The sequence below is a fragment of the Apostichopus japonicus genome, chromosome 16 (genome assembly GCF_037975245.1).
Source record: "Apostichopus japonicus isolate 1M-3 chromosome 16, ASM3797524v1, whole genome shotgun sequence".
NCBI classification, from domain to species: domain Eukaryota; kingdom Metazoa; phylum Echinodermata; class Holothuroidea; order Aspidochirotida; family Stichopodidae; genus Apostichopus; species Apostichopus japonicus.
Window position 1 is genome coordinate 24934350 of NC_092576.1, and position 19029 is coordinate 24953378.

Below are 19029 nucleotides of genomic sequence, written 5' to 3' on the forward strand. Positions count from 1 at the left end.
AAATCATACAACAAAGTTTTTTTGGCAACTAGGTGTTTGTTTAATTACATTCATAATTAGATCAGTATCATTAAAAAACATTTTTAAAAACCAAAAATCAATTAAATATTTATTTCTGGAGCCCTCCCTATTCATATAAAACTGTTTGTAAACTCCGGGTAATCAATTTAACGTTTTAGGGTATGTGTTAGTTACTCCTTAAAGGCATTGAAGATTTGTCCCAAACAGCATGCAGCCATCTGAAAAAGTTAACTTTCTGTTGCTTGCAAGTGATGTTTGTTCGTGTCGCTAAAAAAGACAGACAGTAATGAAACGTGATACCTTGATATCTTTAGCTGGACCTGAGATGTTCATCGCTGTATCGTTTATACACTGTAATGTGGGTATTGACCGTAGCTGTATGTACTGACTGTACACTAGTGTCTAATTACCGACGGTAGCAAGCTGTGTTTGTATTTTCTGGGATCGATGGCAGTGTCTAACACTTCTGTTACACCTCATTCGAAACTAGGTCAGATTACCGGCATTAGACGTTCTTTTTGCGCGAGTCTTCACACCCTTTTAAAGCTACTCCATGCTGACACACGTGGTTCCGGACTACAGAGCAATAAAAAAGTAACATTCACTCCTTGAAGTAACTCCATGCTGGCTGCCCTTATAGATGTGGCATGGATACGGACGAGAGACTTCACTTCTGTTGGTTGCAAAATTCCATACACAAAACTAGTGTTGTAGAGGGGGAGCATAGTCTATGTTAAATGTATGTTCTACGCCTCTGTCCCAGCTGGAATGGCCAGTTTATCTGCCACAATGAAGAATTGTTTGGGGTTCAATTCTGGTCCGAGAGATAGGATGAAAGGCTGTCAATATTGTCCTTGTCTGCCCTGTGCTGCACTCTCAATATCTGTGCCCTCCTGTTTGGTGAAGATAAAAATAAATGTGATAAAGGACAAGCAATATGGTATAAATCAAAACATTCTTAAAAAAAGATATGTTGAGAGGTAGAGAGACTAGACTAGAATAATATTTAGGAGAGAATGGAGAAACAAAAACATGACTGGCATTGTACAAAGGAGATATATCAATTCACGATAGGCAGCAATATGTCATCCATGGCGGGTGAGATGTGTTATGTGAAGGTGGATTCAAATTCAACCTAACATTTATGGGTTATCATGTTGATTTTGGCAGGTACATGGTTACCAAGCAAGGTTTGTTGTTAGTTGTTTTCAGAAATTTCTCTTTTTAAGGATAAATTGTTCATGACATCTCCTGATTCCATTACATCAGCATAGAAAACCAGTGAACAAGGAATATGATTTACATTTTAGCCTACTGATTTCACTAATATGTCTATCTGCTTGTAAAAGAAACTGATTTCATAACATTAGTGAATGGTAATATTACTGTAAAATCTTATAATAAAGACTGATGGCCCACTATATGTTTAATAAAATAACAAAAGCATACCAATTCTTTTCCAGTTTCCACATGATTTAAATACAATGGTAATGGTTTAACAGAATCGTGTTAGCTTCATGCTGTAATGGCTGTAGAAGTCACTACATTTTTTCAAATAATTAAGGGTGCTTACAATCTATGCATAATAGTACTGTGTTTTGCAATTTCTTGAGCATTATTATGTTCAAGTATTTGTTATGAGGTTAACCTAGCCTAGATTCATTTGGGACGATCGAGTACATATTGCAGTCCTGACAAGCGTGCTTATTCGCCCGACGATTGGGTTCATATGCAGGACAGGCGGGCTAATTTGCCCAACGATCTGGTACCGTGATAGCTTCATGCTGTAATGGCTGTAGCAGTCACTACATTTTTCAAATAATTAAGGGTGCTTACAATCTATGCATAATAGTACTGTGTTTTGCAATTTCTTGAGCATTATTATGTCCAAGTATTTGTTATGAGGTTAACCTAGCCTAGATTCATTTTGGGACGATCGAGTACATACTGCAGGACAAGTGTGCTTATTCGCCCGACGATCGGGTACATATGCAGGACAGGCGGGCTGATTTGCCCGACGATCGGGTACATACGCAGGACAGGCGGGCTGATTTGCCCGACGATCGGGTACATATGCAGGACCGGCGTGCTTATTCGCCCGACGATCGTGTTAATAGGCCCCACCAATTATAACAACAGCCTAGGCCCTATTTGCTATAGTACAGCCTAGCTAGGCCTACCTCGCGCACAAGCCTAGAATAACTAACGTTACGAACTGCCAAGCTTTTATTCTGTATTAATTGGAAAACAACAAAAAACATACATACATACCCTCGAACACTGTTATCACTTCTTCGTGGAAACCTTTATTTTTTTTTTTCCAAGTATTTGTTATGAGGTTAACCTAGCCTAGATTCATTTTGGGACGATCGAGTACATACTGCAGGACAAGTGTGCTTATTCGCCCGACGATCGGGTACATATGCAGGACAGGCGGGCTGATTTGCCCGACGATCGGGTACATACGCAGGACAGGCGGGCTGATTTGCCCGACGATCGGGTACATATGCAGGACCGGCGTGCTTATTCGCCCGACGATCGTGTTAATAGGCCCCACCAATTATAACAACAGCCTAGGCCCTATTTGCTATAGTACAGCCTAGCTAGGCCTACCTCGCGCACAAGCCTAGAATAACTAACGTTACGAACTGCCAAGCTTTTATTCTGTATTAATTGGAAAACAACAAAAAACATACATACATACCCTCGAACACTGTTATCACTTCTTCGTGGAAACCTTTATTTGTAAGAAAAGTTCTTAAAGACTCAGCCATTGCTAATTTATAACCTTTACTCTAGCTTAGACATACTGTACGGTCGTCTGTCTCGTTCATGCCTAGCTGTGTGTACGGCGTGCGTACGTACAGTACAGCGAGTACCTGGCTAAGCGAAGAATATAGTAGTATATATGTACACAAGTTGTAGCGCTCGTTGTCACACTTATTTTTGTGCGGCGTATTTGCAAGTTTTCGGATGACGTAGGCGCATTTCTGTTCTCTGATTGGATACATTTTTCAGTGGAATACAGAGACTGAAAATGGTAAGATGACATGCCACATGTGATTAGCTGATTGGTTAATAAAGTCAGTCCAAAACAGCGACTGAACGGTGTAACTGATAATACAGTCTAAGTAGAGTGTTTCTCAGTCTAAACTCAGTGTATAACACTGAAAAAAATTTCAGTCTCAAAGAAGACTGAATTCTTCAGTCTAACATTTTAAGAGAGTAACACCCGAATAGATATGTACAAATAAGGCAAATACAAGATGATAAAGAGTAAAAAGACAAAAGAATGGCAAACATAAGAGTAACAGAGAATTAAAGTAAAAAGTATAAAGGCGTGATAATATAACAAATGAACACCCGTATGGATGGCAAGAACGGGAAGAAAAAGCAGGCAACTAACGATTGAAACGGAAATTAAAGAGCTTAATGCACTGAGGGATAAAGGAAGATTTGTGTCGATTTGTTATTGCACTCGGAAGCCTCTTCCGCCCACTGCGAGATATTATTGCACTGTTGAGATTAGGAAACAATGGGTGATTCTCGTCCGCAAGGATGGCGTCGAGCTTAGACTCTATAACATTATGATACATACACTCCATTGTGAGCTGGTCCCCACCCAGAATACGGTTAGCCTGTCTGATAACAGAATCAATGCGACTTTTATCATAAGCAGTCACATTACCACCCCAGCAAGTCATACAATATTTAAACACGCTACAAATGACTGAGTTATAAAATATAGTGAGGATACGACTGTCAATGTTAAATTTACTCATTCTACGGAGACAGTATAGTCTAGGGTTTACTCTCTTTACCAAATAATCTATATGCTCATGCCACGCCAGTTGATCATCAATAACAACACCAAGATATTTATAGGATGAGACTTGTTCTACGGGATTTTCTTTAATCACAACCTCTCTCGGTTGACCCTTGACCCTTCTAAAATCAATATTCATTTCCTTTGTTTTATTAACATTAAGTTCCAGGAAGTTCTTATCACAATAACCGACGAAATGATTAATTTCTTCCAGATATTCCCTGTCATCATCCTTTTTAATCAAACCGACTAAGGCTGTATCATCTGCAAATTTAATTAAATGGCAACTGTCAGACGAGGATCTCACATCCGACGTGTACAGAGTAAATAAAAATGGGGCTAGAACGGTTTCTTGTGGAGCACCAGTATTTGAGTATTGGACATCTGACATACAGTTGGATGAGCTAATGTGAACATATTGAGAACGATTGGTAAGGTAGTTGAGTATCCAAAAAATGAGATCATGTGAAATATTCATATTTAACATCTTGTCGGCCAAAACATGAGGTTGAATTGTGTTAAACGCAGATGAAAAATCAAAGAACATAATTCTGGCAGAATGACCTGATTTAGAATGTTCAAGGTGGGAATACAACTTCTCCAAGCAATTTAAGACCGCGTCCTCTGTATTGCGATGGGCCCTATAAGCATATTGTTGAGGGTCGAGGTAGTCATCGACTAACGGCTTTATGTGCCGCAGTACAATTCGTTCACACGACTTCATCAGGACAGAAGTAAGGGCCACAGGCCGAAGGTCATTCATGCAGGATATGACAGCCTTTTTGGCTACTGGAATAATACAAGAGCGTTTCCATGATACAGGTATTGTTTTTGTACAGAATGAAAGATTAAAAATGTGAGTAAAAATGTCGGCAAGTTGATTGGCACAGGTTTTCAATACCCGTGGTTTCAGTTGGTCTGGGCCGGCAGCTTTAAATGCATTTAAACGAGAAAATTCCCGATAAACTTCGCCCCTGGTTACACATAAAAAGGGTTTTCCCCCAGCACAGTCGTCTAATGACTCTCTGAGAAGATCAGCCTGTGTAGAAAAGTCATGACAATCAAATCTGTTGTAAAAATCATTCAATGCATTAGCGTAGTCAATAGAGGTATCAGGCAAATATGATTTATGATTGTTAACCATGTACCCACTCATCAAACGGATTCCCTCCAAGACTTCTTTCATATTATTTTCAGTAAATCGGTTTTCAATCTTACGCTTGTAAATAGCTTTCTCCTTTCTAATACAGTCTTTCAGTTCTTTCTGGACTGCTTTCAGTTCAGCTCTGTCCCCTCTGCCAAAGATGCCTTTCTTCCTGTTGATCACTGATTTGACTGTGCTGGTAATCCACGGTTTATTGTTTGGATACACCTTCACTTGCTTTGTAGGGACCGAGCAGTCTACGCAGAAGTTCACGTACCCGGTAATCGCATCTGTTAGTTCATCGATGTCACTTGAAGAACGGATAAACATGTCCCAATCTGTCGTATCCAGGGCAGATTGGGACATCAACACTTGGTTTGACCTCATATTGCAAGAAAACTGTAAAAACACTATGCTACTTACGTTCGCTACTTTGACCAGAAACTGAATCACAAACATATTTAGGTTAGTCATCAAACAGCTTGCTTCATTACATGTTTTATTATTGCATTCCACCCTCCGAGAAACAACGTAATGATTTAAATTTTATTAAATTTTCAAATGATGTAACATATTTCAAATAACCAACTATTCTGTTTCATTTAGTATCGTAACTCTTTTTAGAAATATTAATCAGCTTCTCATAGCCTTGCCTATTGACACTTGTAGTATACCTTCCTATTTGGGGCAGTAGCACTTCCTCCTGAAGGAAGCAACGCAACCTGAAACTGTCTATACGCGATCTCGGAACAGTAGCGGCTGTAGCAACATCACATTCGAACTTTAACGGTATCCGTCCTAAAAAAGATGTGCTTGCGTATTTTTTCGACAGTGGGCAGTATATTTCAATCGTTATTTTGTGTTTGTGTGTTTGTAGGCTTTACCAATAAGGGGGCTAATTGTGACTCTCCGCTATAAAGTAACTTATCCGCTGAGTAGTTCAACAATCTCACACATTTGCACACGATGGGAATCCATGTGTTCTATAGGCTACTCATATAAAAAGTGTCTGCCAATGAGAGGCGGCAACATGAAAGAAATTACATACACAACAAAGGAGAAATATGTGCTGTGTATCAGTACACATTTGGCGTTATAAGCAGTTATGAGCCGAGAAGGGCAATTCGCTATAGAGCGCTTCGGAGAGACGTGCAAAGTGTTTCAAATGGCAACTGGGGAGCAGTTCTCGTGTTCAGAGGTGATCCGACGCCAAAACTTCTGCGACTCGCCCACACGGTTCACCCTATCGTCTGATTAAAGAAATGCAAATATAAACCTTACAACATATTAAGAATACATCCATTGTAAAAACGAATTGCAACTATGTGTTGTCCCTGCAAATAACACCTCTTTAACGTTGCACGCAAATGAGTTGTTTTGACAACTATATCGTTACATTGCGTGATTGATAATTACATGACATGATAATTTTATCACAATGCTCCATATTCCAAGCTCTCTTCACAGACGAAAAGTGCTGCTAAACTGAAACTGATATATTTGTCTAGTGTGAAAACATCCGAAGTATTGGACATTTTCACTTTTTGCTATACAGAATTGCGCCCTCTGTTATATTAATTTGCCCCAGAGCAACATATGATTCTCATTGTTGCCATTTTACAGACACTTTGATTGCGCGAGGTACATGACGTCATTTTGAGAGAGATGACTGTACGTATGTACGTCCACTGAATCTTTTAATAGTTTAATGTTTACATCTCACTGGCATTGTCCTGTTAGAAACGTTCTTTCTATTACCATACATAGAATAATGAGATCATAATAACTCACACATGGACAAAACCGCCAGACTGAAGGAAGGAATCACGATATATCAGTGCTTGTGGAATGGAATATGCACTGCAGGGGCAGGGAGATTTTTTGGAATACACAATTTGAAGGAGAACGCAAAATATTTGCTTTAAAAGCTAAGCATTATATTTGCTAATTATAACAGCCATCATTGATACGTTCTGAGTGTATCCGTGTGTGCTGCTTTCGAGGTGTGACATCTCTTAAAACTATTTAACTCAATTCTGACTATTTAATTAGAATGCTCCCATGATCGATACATAATATATACCAGAGAGTAGTTATCCACAAAGCATGTAAGTTTATTTCTTTACTCTAAATACGCCCGAAACCGTTCATTGAAACCTTAATTGCGAGATTGAAAGTGATTATGATGTACCATGCCGTGACTATTTGTGTTCAATGCATTATTTTGTAGATTCAGGACTTCATTTAAGATGCCAATATTATATTTACACCTTTTGAAACAATGTTGAAGAAGTTTCAATGGTTTCGATTGTACCACACATACATGTAGTTTATTTATGTACTGTATAATATAGGTTTAACAATATCTATGTACAGGAGAGTGATTTTGATAGCCCTTGATTTTTATCTCAATACATTACATGTATAGAGATATTGTAACAGTAAGTGGGACTTTCTCTTCTCTTAAAAATTGTTCAGCGTCTTCAAACAAAGTTCTTTTTCTCTGGAATTTCCAGAGCAAGAATATATCATATAGACCAACAAAAGTTACTATTTTTTATTCCAGAATTGTATCTCATTCTGTGACTTTTTCACCGATTTATGTCCAAATCGGGCCAATTTGGACTGAAAACACACTTTGGCAGACCTGTTTTGCACACGCTCCAAAACTTATGTTTTATGAAAGAGAATAGAATAGAACTGTCTTTCAACAGTGGTATCGTCTAAGATAGGGTCCTACGTATTATATATTTTATTAAAATTTTAAACTTTCATTTGTTGTTTACAGGTAGGTATTAATAAGAATTTTACTACCTGTATATGACATTTAATGGCTTTTATTTGCTTTATTTGATGTTTAAATGATTTTTCTTTCTTAAAACAACACTGAGCTGCCGCCCCTACTTTTAGTAAAAATGTCCGTTTTTGATGATTAAGCCCGCCCCCAAGTCTGTTTTGTAGCAGATTGGCTATGACTCATAACAGCTACATGTTAGATATACGAAAATGGCTACCCTCGCGAACAATTTCTGTTCTGTAGTTAGGTACGCGAGGTGTTAGTGTATTGCATGCTAATTACATTCTGTACTGCTGAATTCTACGTAGTGCATTTAATGTATATTAGGCCTAGGCCTTCGTTTTTGTAACATCCATTTAAGGATAGTACTGGTGTTCAGCAAATCTAAATTTAGATATAATGACGTACAGATAGACAACAACTGTTACTTACACAGAGTTAATGTCAGTACCAATGAACTCGGCGCACTATTAACTATCAACTGTGGAACGAGACCCTTGCACGCTCCCCTCATTGGAAATCCCCATAATAATAATGTATATTGAATATGTACTGCTTGAAACTAGAATGCTCTTTAAGACGTAATTCTTCCCAAGTATGTGCTGATGACGATATACCTACAGTTAGTCATTAATGGTATATAAATTTCCGTCATATCCCGTGGATATCAAATTACGCAGTCTATTTGGATAGCACAGTGAATTTAAATAAGGCTAAGTCTAGAATCTTTATTGGACGGAGCTCTTTTGAGGGCGCTTAACCAATAACTACTTCTTTGTGTTAAATATATACCTTCTCACACTGAATATATTTGATCTCTACTTCAGAGTTAGTCTTCACGCGGTTCCTCTTTGTTCGCCTGCACAGCCTATATGCTAAATGGTTTCCCTCCTTGGCTTGTACATCGTGACCTGACTGTGGCTAAGGATTCATATTTCAGTATAGCATTTAGGAAGGAACAAATGAATTATAGCCCTGAATTAACTAATTGGCAGATTCCGTCGATTGTTTCTACATGTTAACTTAATTTTCACCATCGATCGCTTCTCGAATCGCGTATTATTAATAACGGGGTAAAAGAGTACTGCTAAACCTTTGCAAACATGTTTGACATGTGTGAAAACATCAAACATTCCACTTGTGTTATTTTAGAACTGCGCCCTCTATTCAGTAATGCGCTCCAGATTCATTATGGTTCCGATGTACGCATATTGCAGAACTTTTTCTTGTTCATGTTTCATACGACTGGCAAGCCGTTTTACCATTTTCCTCGCAATTCCACTTAAGTGAAAAACGTTTCACTTAAGTGGAATTAATTTCCACTTAAGTGGAATTCAATTTCAATTAAGTGGAATGCATTTCACTTAAGTGGAAAACATTTCACTTAAGTGGAAAACATTTCACTTAAGTGGAAAACATTTTACTTAAGTGGAATTCAATTCCACTTAAGTGAAATGTATTCCACTTAAGTGGAATTGTGAAGTAATATTAAAACGGCTTGCCATACATACGCTATCAGTGGAGGAATGACCTAAAGAACGTATGCACAGACGCTGTTCAGCAATCTCACCGAATTCTAAAAGTTCCAACATTTTAGTACTTACATCGCAATTACATTGTGATATTAGTAACTGTCCTTATGTACCCAGAAATACAAATAAAATCAAGATAGTCTCCGTATGGACCCGACCGAAGTAAGGAATTATCCTGATATCCCGTGGTAAGGAGGGGGCAAGGGGTAGGCTATGCTCAATTCTTCAGCCCAAATAATTCAAAGTTTATGAAGCCGGTGTTCATATCCTTGTAGCACATTAGCTAGTTCCTGTACTGTGGCATTTCCTAACAAACGGCACCGCCAAATTGTAATATGTAAAATTAGCCTATAATATAATATGACACTTTCAAATGAAATTTTCCAAAGTTATGAATGTAGAGTAAAACACCAAATGTTAATACAAAAACACTTCGACTCGACTATTACAAATTGTAGCTCTGCACTTCCTCTACAACCAAAACGAGATTTTCCCTTCCTTTCATGTAATACTTACAGGCGCGTAGCCAAGGGGGGGGGGCGAAGGGGGCGGCCGCCCCCCCCCCCCTTGAGCATATTTTTTACAAAATTTTTTAAGGTTTTTATGATATCGCTAGTATTTTCAAAAGAGAAAATGCTAAGATGCAACTAACAAGGCATGGGAAGTGCCATTTCCGGCGATCTGGGAGGCATTTACAGCCAAAATGTTCTTGTACGCTTCGCGCCAATATGGTGGCGCTACGCTTAGAATTAGATAGTTTGCAATGCCGAATCTACAGTTTCGCCCCTGCGCCTGAATACTTATTTGATCTTATCATATGTAAATCTGTTTGTTTGTTTTCTAAAGGCGGCGAATATAATGAGAATACTTGACAATAAACCTTACTGCCATCAAACCAGTCAGAACATCACATCCCGCACTCCCCACCCCGGACAGATACATTCAATATATTCAACGAGAACTAACCCCTCCCCCATTCCCGACCACACACTCACAACACGTACACGAACTACATACATAATCATGTATCTCATACTCTTCACTGTACACGCCCCTCACCCTCAATGGTTACCACAAATTGCCTTCATTACGTCATGTTTCTAAGCAAGAATGTCAAGGTTACTACAGCCTACAGGACGTGTTACTTGTTATACTGTAGTAGACCGCGCAATTGACGCTACGTGTGTTTGTGTAACTGTTGTTTACTATTAACATTTGTCTGTGATCACATTATATCGTTTTCTATTGGGTTTCTATACGATACGATACCACTGCACTAGCGATGCTTTCAAAACGGTTGCAACCATTGTTGGTTGTCAGTGCACTGAGTAGCCTATGCAGGTAAGTGCATGTCAAGCTGAAACTTGTGTTAACTGTTGTCAGAATAATATTGAATTTTATACGAATTTGGGTCACCGCTGTGTCCGGTACTTTTGTTATTTTTATGTCTAATGTTGTAGACCCTACGGCAACCGCTTAAACTTAAAGTTAGCTGCCATGTAAGTTTAAATTAGGGCCTACACAGAACGCTGTGCGTATAGACACATCTTTGTAATGACAGGAGCAACTGCCTACACGTAGTAATGGGTTTTCGGTTAACTAAAAATGCAGTGTAGCCTGTGTATATGTTGACGAGGTTTATTTTATTTTATTTCTTATTCTGAAATAATTCATGCGGCACGGATTTCCCTACGGTGGTATGAAACGATTCCTTACATGAGTTGATTTGTGTTTACGGTCAACGTTATGTCAAGTTGCTTTTTAAATGCAAAAAGTCTTGTATAGGGCCTAGGCCTAATTTCTCGCCGGTTCAGTGTAACGTTCATATCAGAAGAAGGAACTAAGAGTGGGTCTATAGCATCAGTGGGCCTAGGTGCGCGTTATTCACTAATTATGCTTGGCATATCCATTAGTATAGTTAGATATCAAGTTAATCCACCAATTGCACACACGATTAGAGGCAGCAAGCTTATAATCCAGGCTAGTGCGAAAGTCTCATAAGATATAGCCTATAGGCTTAACTGATTTTTCAAAGATAACTTGACGATCGGAATTTTAAGCCGCCTCGAAATAATCTAGGCTAGGCCCCTACTCATCATTTAACTTATACAAACATGATTGCAATAATCAGGAGGAGTAGATGAGTCTCGGGCTTAATTAGTTACATACACGAACACACTTCAGTGAGCGATGACACAAATTTGCAACGTTATTCGTTAGTGCACGTCTTAATTGTTTAGAATGCTGTGTTAAATTAATCACATATCAAGTTATGTGGCTTCATAATACATTTAATTATTAACAATTCTGCACAAAATGTTTTCATAAATCCCCCCCCCCCAAAAAAGCCAACGTTAAAAAAAAATGGCTAAACAAAATCAGTGTAGTGGAGACCAACTCGTTACTTCACACTAAGCTAGACAGGTAGGCTATGTCGAGTGTGTTATGAATTCTCGGGAGATGTTTTCCTGTGTGGCGGGCTGTCAACGTGAGAATTGTGGGCGAGCGTTGGCTGCTTCTTACTGCATCGCCTTGCTCTGCAGTTTCATTCTTGCCAAGGAGAAAGAACACGTGTACCAGTGGCGGAGCGTCCATATAGTCAGGGGGCGAATGCCCCCCCCCCCCCCTGACGGACTCAATTGGTCTGCTGGCGCCCTTGTCAGCTTTTTACCACTTCTTACTTATTCGCGATTATTGACTTTTTTATTGCGCTCTCATCTACCTATTGACATTTGTCACATTTTGTTGGTGTAATTTTCTGTCAAAATGCTCTAAAGGCTATTTATTCTTCGTTTATCTGCAAATTAGAAAGGCCCGGTAAAGGGTCATTTCCGGCGATCTAGGGAGTATCTTTACTCAAAAAATTATGTACGCTCCGCGCCAGCCTGTGGTGGCGCTCCGCTTAGATAGTGTCAAAAGCTCCCCTACAGACCATTCTCGCCACCTCTGACCAATGCCCCTAGCTCCGCCACTGACGTGTACTATATCCGGCTAAATTAAATAGGCTTGTGGACCAGGTAGGCCTACAGTACTACTAATAGGATATATAAACTCGCGAGGCGCAATTTGAGTGTGTTATGAATTCTCGGGAGATGTTTTCCTGTGTGGCGGGCTGTCAACGTGATAATTGTGGGGGAGCGTCGGCTGCTTTGACTGCATCGCCTTGCTCTGCAGTTTCATTTTGGCCAAGGAGAAAGAAACTTGCACTAGGCTATATCCGGCTAAATTAAATAGGCTTGTGGAACAGGGTGGCCTACAATACTACTAATAGGATACATATAAACTTGTGTGGAGAAATTTTGAAAACCAATGAGAGTAATCTCTAATTGAAATTTAACAATAAAGCGAGTGTGAGAGAAATACACAGTAATAAGCTATACTGCCCACACATGACAATTACTGTTATTAGGCATTTTGCCTACATATTTTCGTACTGGACAATGATACGACTGGTCAAGTTTTGCTTAATCTAAACATGCAGCCGTAGTTTGTAAAACTGTAATTCGGGTTGTTTGGAGCATATTCTGATACACCAGTGGTTAAAGAAAAATATTGTATGGCACCAGGAAATGCTGCTCCAATTAAGGTAATCATAAATAATATATGCATCAGTCTATTTAAATCGCTGGAGAATTTGTGAGATTAAACAAATGCATCGGATGGATGTATTTTGCAAATAAAAGTAAAAATATTCATTACATGGGTGTGCCGCATATTGAAGTTTTCCTTCTTGTTTATATTAAAAGCAACCAAAATGGATCCAATCACACATTTATTTCTAACCTGGATTGCAAGATAATACAATTATATTATAATAGGCTACTACAATGGCCGTTAGGTACGGGTGACAGTGTCACCGTGTTCATAGTTTAGAATAGTACATAGCCTAATGATGTTATATTTTATAGTGCATTGTTATCATTTAAGGTCAATAAAACAGACTGCTCTAAATAATTCATAGTGTTACTTTAGTACTTATTTATTTGTATTTTTTAGGATAACTTGACAAAAATATATGTGTTTGTTTTTATGCAACAGTATTTTTTAATACAACAATATTCGGAAAGGAATAAATAGTTAAATTTACATCATTGATGATTTATTGATGATGTAATTGTAAAGTTACATTGTAATTGAAGCTATTAAATGAAATTACAATAAGAAAACGTGAGGGTTGAAAGTTAAAATGAGCGATCATAACAATCCTGGTATTCCTCTCACTGCAGATAACAATATCTGAACTATTACTGGTGTGGTCGTACAGTAAGGTAGATAAAGGTGATATCCTGCTCCAATCTGGTCTTTGTTTACCAACCCTCTCGACACTGGAGAAGTTAGAGGTAAATGCAGGCACAGCAGAACTTACCGAGGAAGATGTGATTGGACTATTGAACTATGGAGTACAGTCTAGGATATTCAAAGAACTTTGGTGAGTACAAGAAATTGATATGGAGGAGAAAAATGGTCGCAATAAATCGATTTAGGGTGTAATCGTACGTCTTGAATGTTTGTATGTAGCTTAACATAAATGTCCTTATGCAGCCCTATACATAAAACACCGCGTAGAAGACGAAATATATTAATCATAGTTATAAAGGTTTGGTAATTATAGTAATAAAGAAAGTTGGCTAATTATTATAATGCATTTGAAACAGCCAAGAGAATCATTGGCTATTATGGCCAAGTCCCTTTCCTCATCGATTCAGCTTCTAAATTTCAGTCCCACCAACAGGTATACTATTCCCTGATAGATTTTCGAGATGAAAATATCACCCTAGTTTTACTCATGACACAGCAGAATATAATCATCAATTATGAAAGGCAGCTACAGTTTATGTACTGTTTTTGCAAAAAATCAAAGGACCGAATAATAATTTATTTTAATTATATAAAAATGAAGATAATAATGATAACAATAAATGACACCGATTTTGATGTAATTCCATCATCAAAATTATCCGAAATGATACCCATAGGAATCAACAGCTTCTTCTAAATTTGTAACGCTGATATGTTTTGGTGAAAGATGGCAGATGTTATAAACAATACAATAGTAATGAAAATACTTCTTCACCAACAAATGACAACCGGGACAGTTTTACGGTAAAATGTGTACAATTTAAATCTTAGTTAAACAGATATGTGAAAGACATTTTATCACACGGGGTAGTTAATTATAACCGAGCCTCATACCTGTCACGAGGCGGGTATATCACAAGTAGGATCAAGGGCGTAGGAACCGGGGGGCTGGGGGGTGCCAGCCCCCCAGTGAAAAATATGGAGGGGCGAAAGTATCATTCCGCCCCTCCCCCCGCTTCACAAGTCAGAAAACCCCTTTTTCATTTTCAAATGAGAAAAAAATCTCATTTGGAGCACCAAATTGCATCTAAGGCCAGGCAAAATTATATACAAAATGGAGTGGGTGGGTTGAAGTGTGCTATATTGCACCAAATTGCATCTGAGGCCACCTGGAAATGCAAAAAATTCCAAAGGGGGACACCCCCTCCCCTTAGACCCCTTCCCCAGGCCAGCCATGAGTCTTCAGCCCCCTAAAATATGATCAACCTTACTGTTTCATGCCAGCTACAGTTTTCTTGAGGATATGATAGCGTTTTGTCACTATATCATTATGTATTTAACGTGTAAACTGTATATTATATAAATTATATGTAGAGAAATCATTTTTAACACTAAGCTGGGTACGTGTTGTTCAACATTATTAGAAATGATTGAGTAACGTGAGAGATACAATCATCATACTTTTTCAGACGTTTTCTTTCTTTCTTATTGGATCAGCGAGACGAGTCACAATTTTAACTTCATTATCTTCTTGTTTTACAGGTTTTATAATTGTAAACTGCCAACATCCATCAGTCCTGAGATGATACCGGAAACAGCAAGATCAAGGAATATTAAAGGTATTTTGCGGCAGATAACACTCTGGGAGATTATTAAATAAGTGTGAAAAAGGTGCTAACTATTTTCGTGGGTGCTGAGATTTTGGAGTGTAAGATTGTGTGCCTTTGAAAGGGGGGGAGGGTCGGTGCGGAATGAAGGAAGAGTGACTTTTTAGAGAGAATTATTGGAATATACATTTGCCTTTTTTTGGTTTCAGAAACAGCCGTGCACTTCTTGCGTTGTCTGCTAGATAGTGGGTGTGCATATACCATTCATTCATATAGCATGTGTAAGGTTAGGACCTATCCCATTGTGTATGGGTACAGGAAATGTTTTCAAGTGTTCCAATCCTTTGTCATTTCTTTTATAAAACTGACTTTTCATCTGTAATATTGATGTAGGTGGAAGCAGTACCAATATTATGATGCTGAAACGATGAACAAAGGCATGTTACAAAATTTTCCTGAAAAGTTCGAATTTTACTCAATATCATAGTCTAGACGTTTTTCAGTTTTTCTTTATTTTTAATTCAATTTACACTTTACTAAGAAGGTCCCCTATAAACTGTGAGAGAAGAATATAAGGCACAGTGCGGTGAGGGGGGGGGGGGGCATATATCCACTCTTAGTAATGACCGTTCACTTATAATGACTAATAATACCGAAGTGACGTAAGCAAGACATGAATCAAAATTGCAAAGTAACCTTCTAAATTTAAAAGGTACTTTAAAAGGTAGTTAATACACCTATTCCTTCTGTACGTCTTTATCTTGCTTGTTTATTACTGTTTGGAAAATGAATAAACCAGAAAGAGAGCTGAATAAAGATATAGATCCCATCAACAAATACAAAATAACAATTGGGACCTATTTTAATATTTTTCTTTTTATAATTTTTTTTGTAGGTAAGCAAGACTAGTAAAATATCATTGTTATTTTAATTTTCTTTCTCTGCAGTTCTTTGGCCGGAAAATGCCAGTCAACTTGAACTGCAGTCTGGCAAATGGAAACAGGTTGGTGATAAGATGGTAAACGTATGTAAGGATCAACATGGCCCATGTTTTGTAATTAATATAGCCTGCTAGTGTAATGTCCTTGTGCCGTAGAATATCCCATTGAAGCGATGATACAACTCTGACACAGTGTGTGGTATGCGGCTTAATCTGTTGCAAACATTTCAAGACGGACATAAATTTATCAGTCATTGTTGTCCATTCTGGTTAATTGTCAGGTAGGAATATGAATAGAGAGATGGTGTTGATGGGGGATAGGGGAGGGGGAGGGGGAGGGGAGGGGGGACTGGAAGGGGTTAGTAGGTACTATGTGATGGTTTAGGAAACTTAGGATATCCTCACGCTCATTGACAACTTCACAAAGTGATGACGTTATATAAAACAAGTAGTGGAATTAATATGAAATAATATATTTAATGAGTCTAAGATTAAGGAAGAGGTGAACAAAAGAAGGCTCTCATCAATGTACGAGATGAGAGGGTAGAGTGCAGACAGACAAGTAAAAACCCGAATTAGCATTTGAAGGACTTTAACCAGAAAGTGTCAGTATCTAGAGTAAAAGAGACAAGTTAAACATTGTGTTATTTTTATCATTTTATTGCATAGGCCGAAGACATCCAGACTATTACAGAGCTGTGTTCAAATACTGTCGCCATCGATAATGAAAGCAGTCAGGAATCACAGAAGTCAACCATTGAACTCCTGAAGAAAGCATCCAGGCATGACGTAAGGATACATTGAAGTAATACGGTGACGTAGAACTAGCAGATCAAAATTAATTATCTTATTTATTGTTCTCCCCAGTGATTTCAGTGATTTGATAGTGAGCCGGTTTATTATTTTTGGCATCAGAGTCAGATAATTTAGGCCCATCCTAAAGTGTGATCTGATCAACAAAATAAGAGATTTTAACCAAAAAAATATCTAGGTAAAACAAACAGAAAACTGACTAGTGGATTATTGTACGCCAAGGAAAATGACAATAATCCTCTTAGCTACTGAACTATCCGCCACTTCTAAGGTGTTTTCAGATACTTTAAACGCCTGAGGTTCGGTTAGTTTATTGGCTTCTTATGAGAACTAAAGAGAAAGAAAATTGAAATATAAAATATTGATCTGTATGCTCGAATAAAAAAAAAATGCTATCCCAGAAGTGACCTTAATTAAAAGCTTAAAAATCCCTTTCTTATCCTTGTTGAATAATAATACCTAAATTAACAGATATTTAATAATTTAAATTCAACTAAAACAAGAAAATAAAATAACCGCCATTAACTATTCAAGATGGTGCAATGTGGTTTGGCAGTGTGTCTTTAACCAGAACTCAAATAATGCATTGCCAAATGTTAGCATTAAACCCTAGCATTACCAAGCACAAGTCTACTGACCCCCATCGACCCCCCCCCCCTCCTTCATTGGGCCACTATGCTAACAAGTACAACACACCATAAAACATGTAGACAAGGCATTGTTACCTTCATTATTCAGAGCAGATCTCAAATACAATGTCACTGATGTAAGTTCAATTACATATTTGTATTTTCAGTTAACCCCAATTAACCCGACATACCCCCCCACCTCCCTCCCCCTCAAATTAAATATATATTAAAAACAACAAGAAGTCGCCTGCACAATCTCTTTGTTGCATTTTGTCTATAATAATACAGGGTTTGTCTTTTAATCAGTCAGTGAATTTTAACATTTTCATTTCACTGCCCCGCCCCCCTTCCTCCCCTTACTCATGAAAGTAAATACAAAATGAGCAACTTTTCAACAGACTTGCACAATATTAAGCCTTTTCAAAGTAAGACACACATAACAGGTAGCATCAAGGAGTTAAAGGTATTTTGTCATTTTACAACTTTTGAATAAATGTCTAAAACTCCCCCCCCCCCCCCCAACTAATAATCAATAAATAAGTGCAAAATGTAAACAATGTAAGTGAAATAATTGTGAAATATTATTATAATCCAAGTTTGCTGAATAATTATGATATGTGAAATTTACTTAATAAAGTAAACGTTAAGAAAAAGCACCGAACATAACAACCAACTACAGAATAATTAGTATCAGAGTGATTAATTTAACTTAATAACCTTAAACCAAAACTGCCTAAAACTTTTAATAATTACCTACTTGAATATTTATTAGGCCTTTACCTGACCCTTCCTTACTCCCAAGGCTCCAATACAATAAGTTATATCACATAGCCTTCTGTTCTTAAACAACATCAACATATTATGTTTTCATAACCTAGTAATGTAATACAAAACGAAATAAAAAGCAACGCAAAATAAAAAATAATATTAAAAAATAAATTGATAAATATGACTTTTTTTACTCTGGTTCCCGCTTACCCATAATAAACACACCAACCCCTGAACGCCCCCCCCCCCCATGTATTTAACTCTGTATAGGCCTAGTAGATTAGCTCCACACTGACTCCCTAAAAACGGAAACAAATATTGCAACCCATTATACAAATTTAACACCCCTGGTTCATCCCACAATGATATTACACCAATGTACTGCTGAAACACCCTTCACTTAAACCCCCATCCACTAATCTTCTAAACAATTGACCCCACCTTACCCTCATTAAAACGAAACATGTCTTTATTTATAGTTTAATATGATATTTATTTTCCTTCAGATTCCCATTTCTAGTCAGGTTCAATCCTGTATTTATTCTATTACAGTTTTATTCTTATCCTACACTAGAATTAGTTACAACTGAACCGTAAATCAACCCATACCACTAACAAAATATGTAACCCCCTCCCCTCCCCCTACCCTTTCC

The 19029-nt window shown here is 37.8% G+C and overlaps 1 protein-coding gene across 2 annotated transcripts in view; it reads left to right on the plus strand.

Moving 5' to 3' along the window:
- The window catches only part of LOC139982456 (uncharacterized), an 80113-nt gene that overhangs the window by 38275 nt on the left and 22809 nt on the right, over positions 1–19029 (plus strand). For both annotated transcript variants that reach the window (XM_071995349.1, XM_071995350.1), the window contains exons 10-13: positions 13547–13749; positions 15162–15238; positions 16174–16229; positions 16836–16955. In XM_071995349.1, the coding sequence (XP_071851450.1) occupies positions 13547–13749; positions 15162–15238; positions 16174–16229; positions 16836–16955 (456 nt within the window). The remainder of the gene's footprint in view (positions 1–13546; positions 13750–15161; positions 15239–16173; positions 16230–16835; positions 16956–19029) is intronic.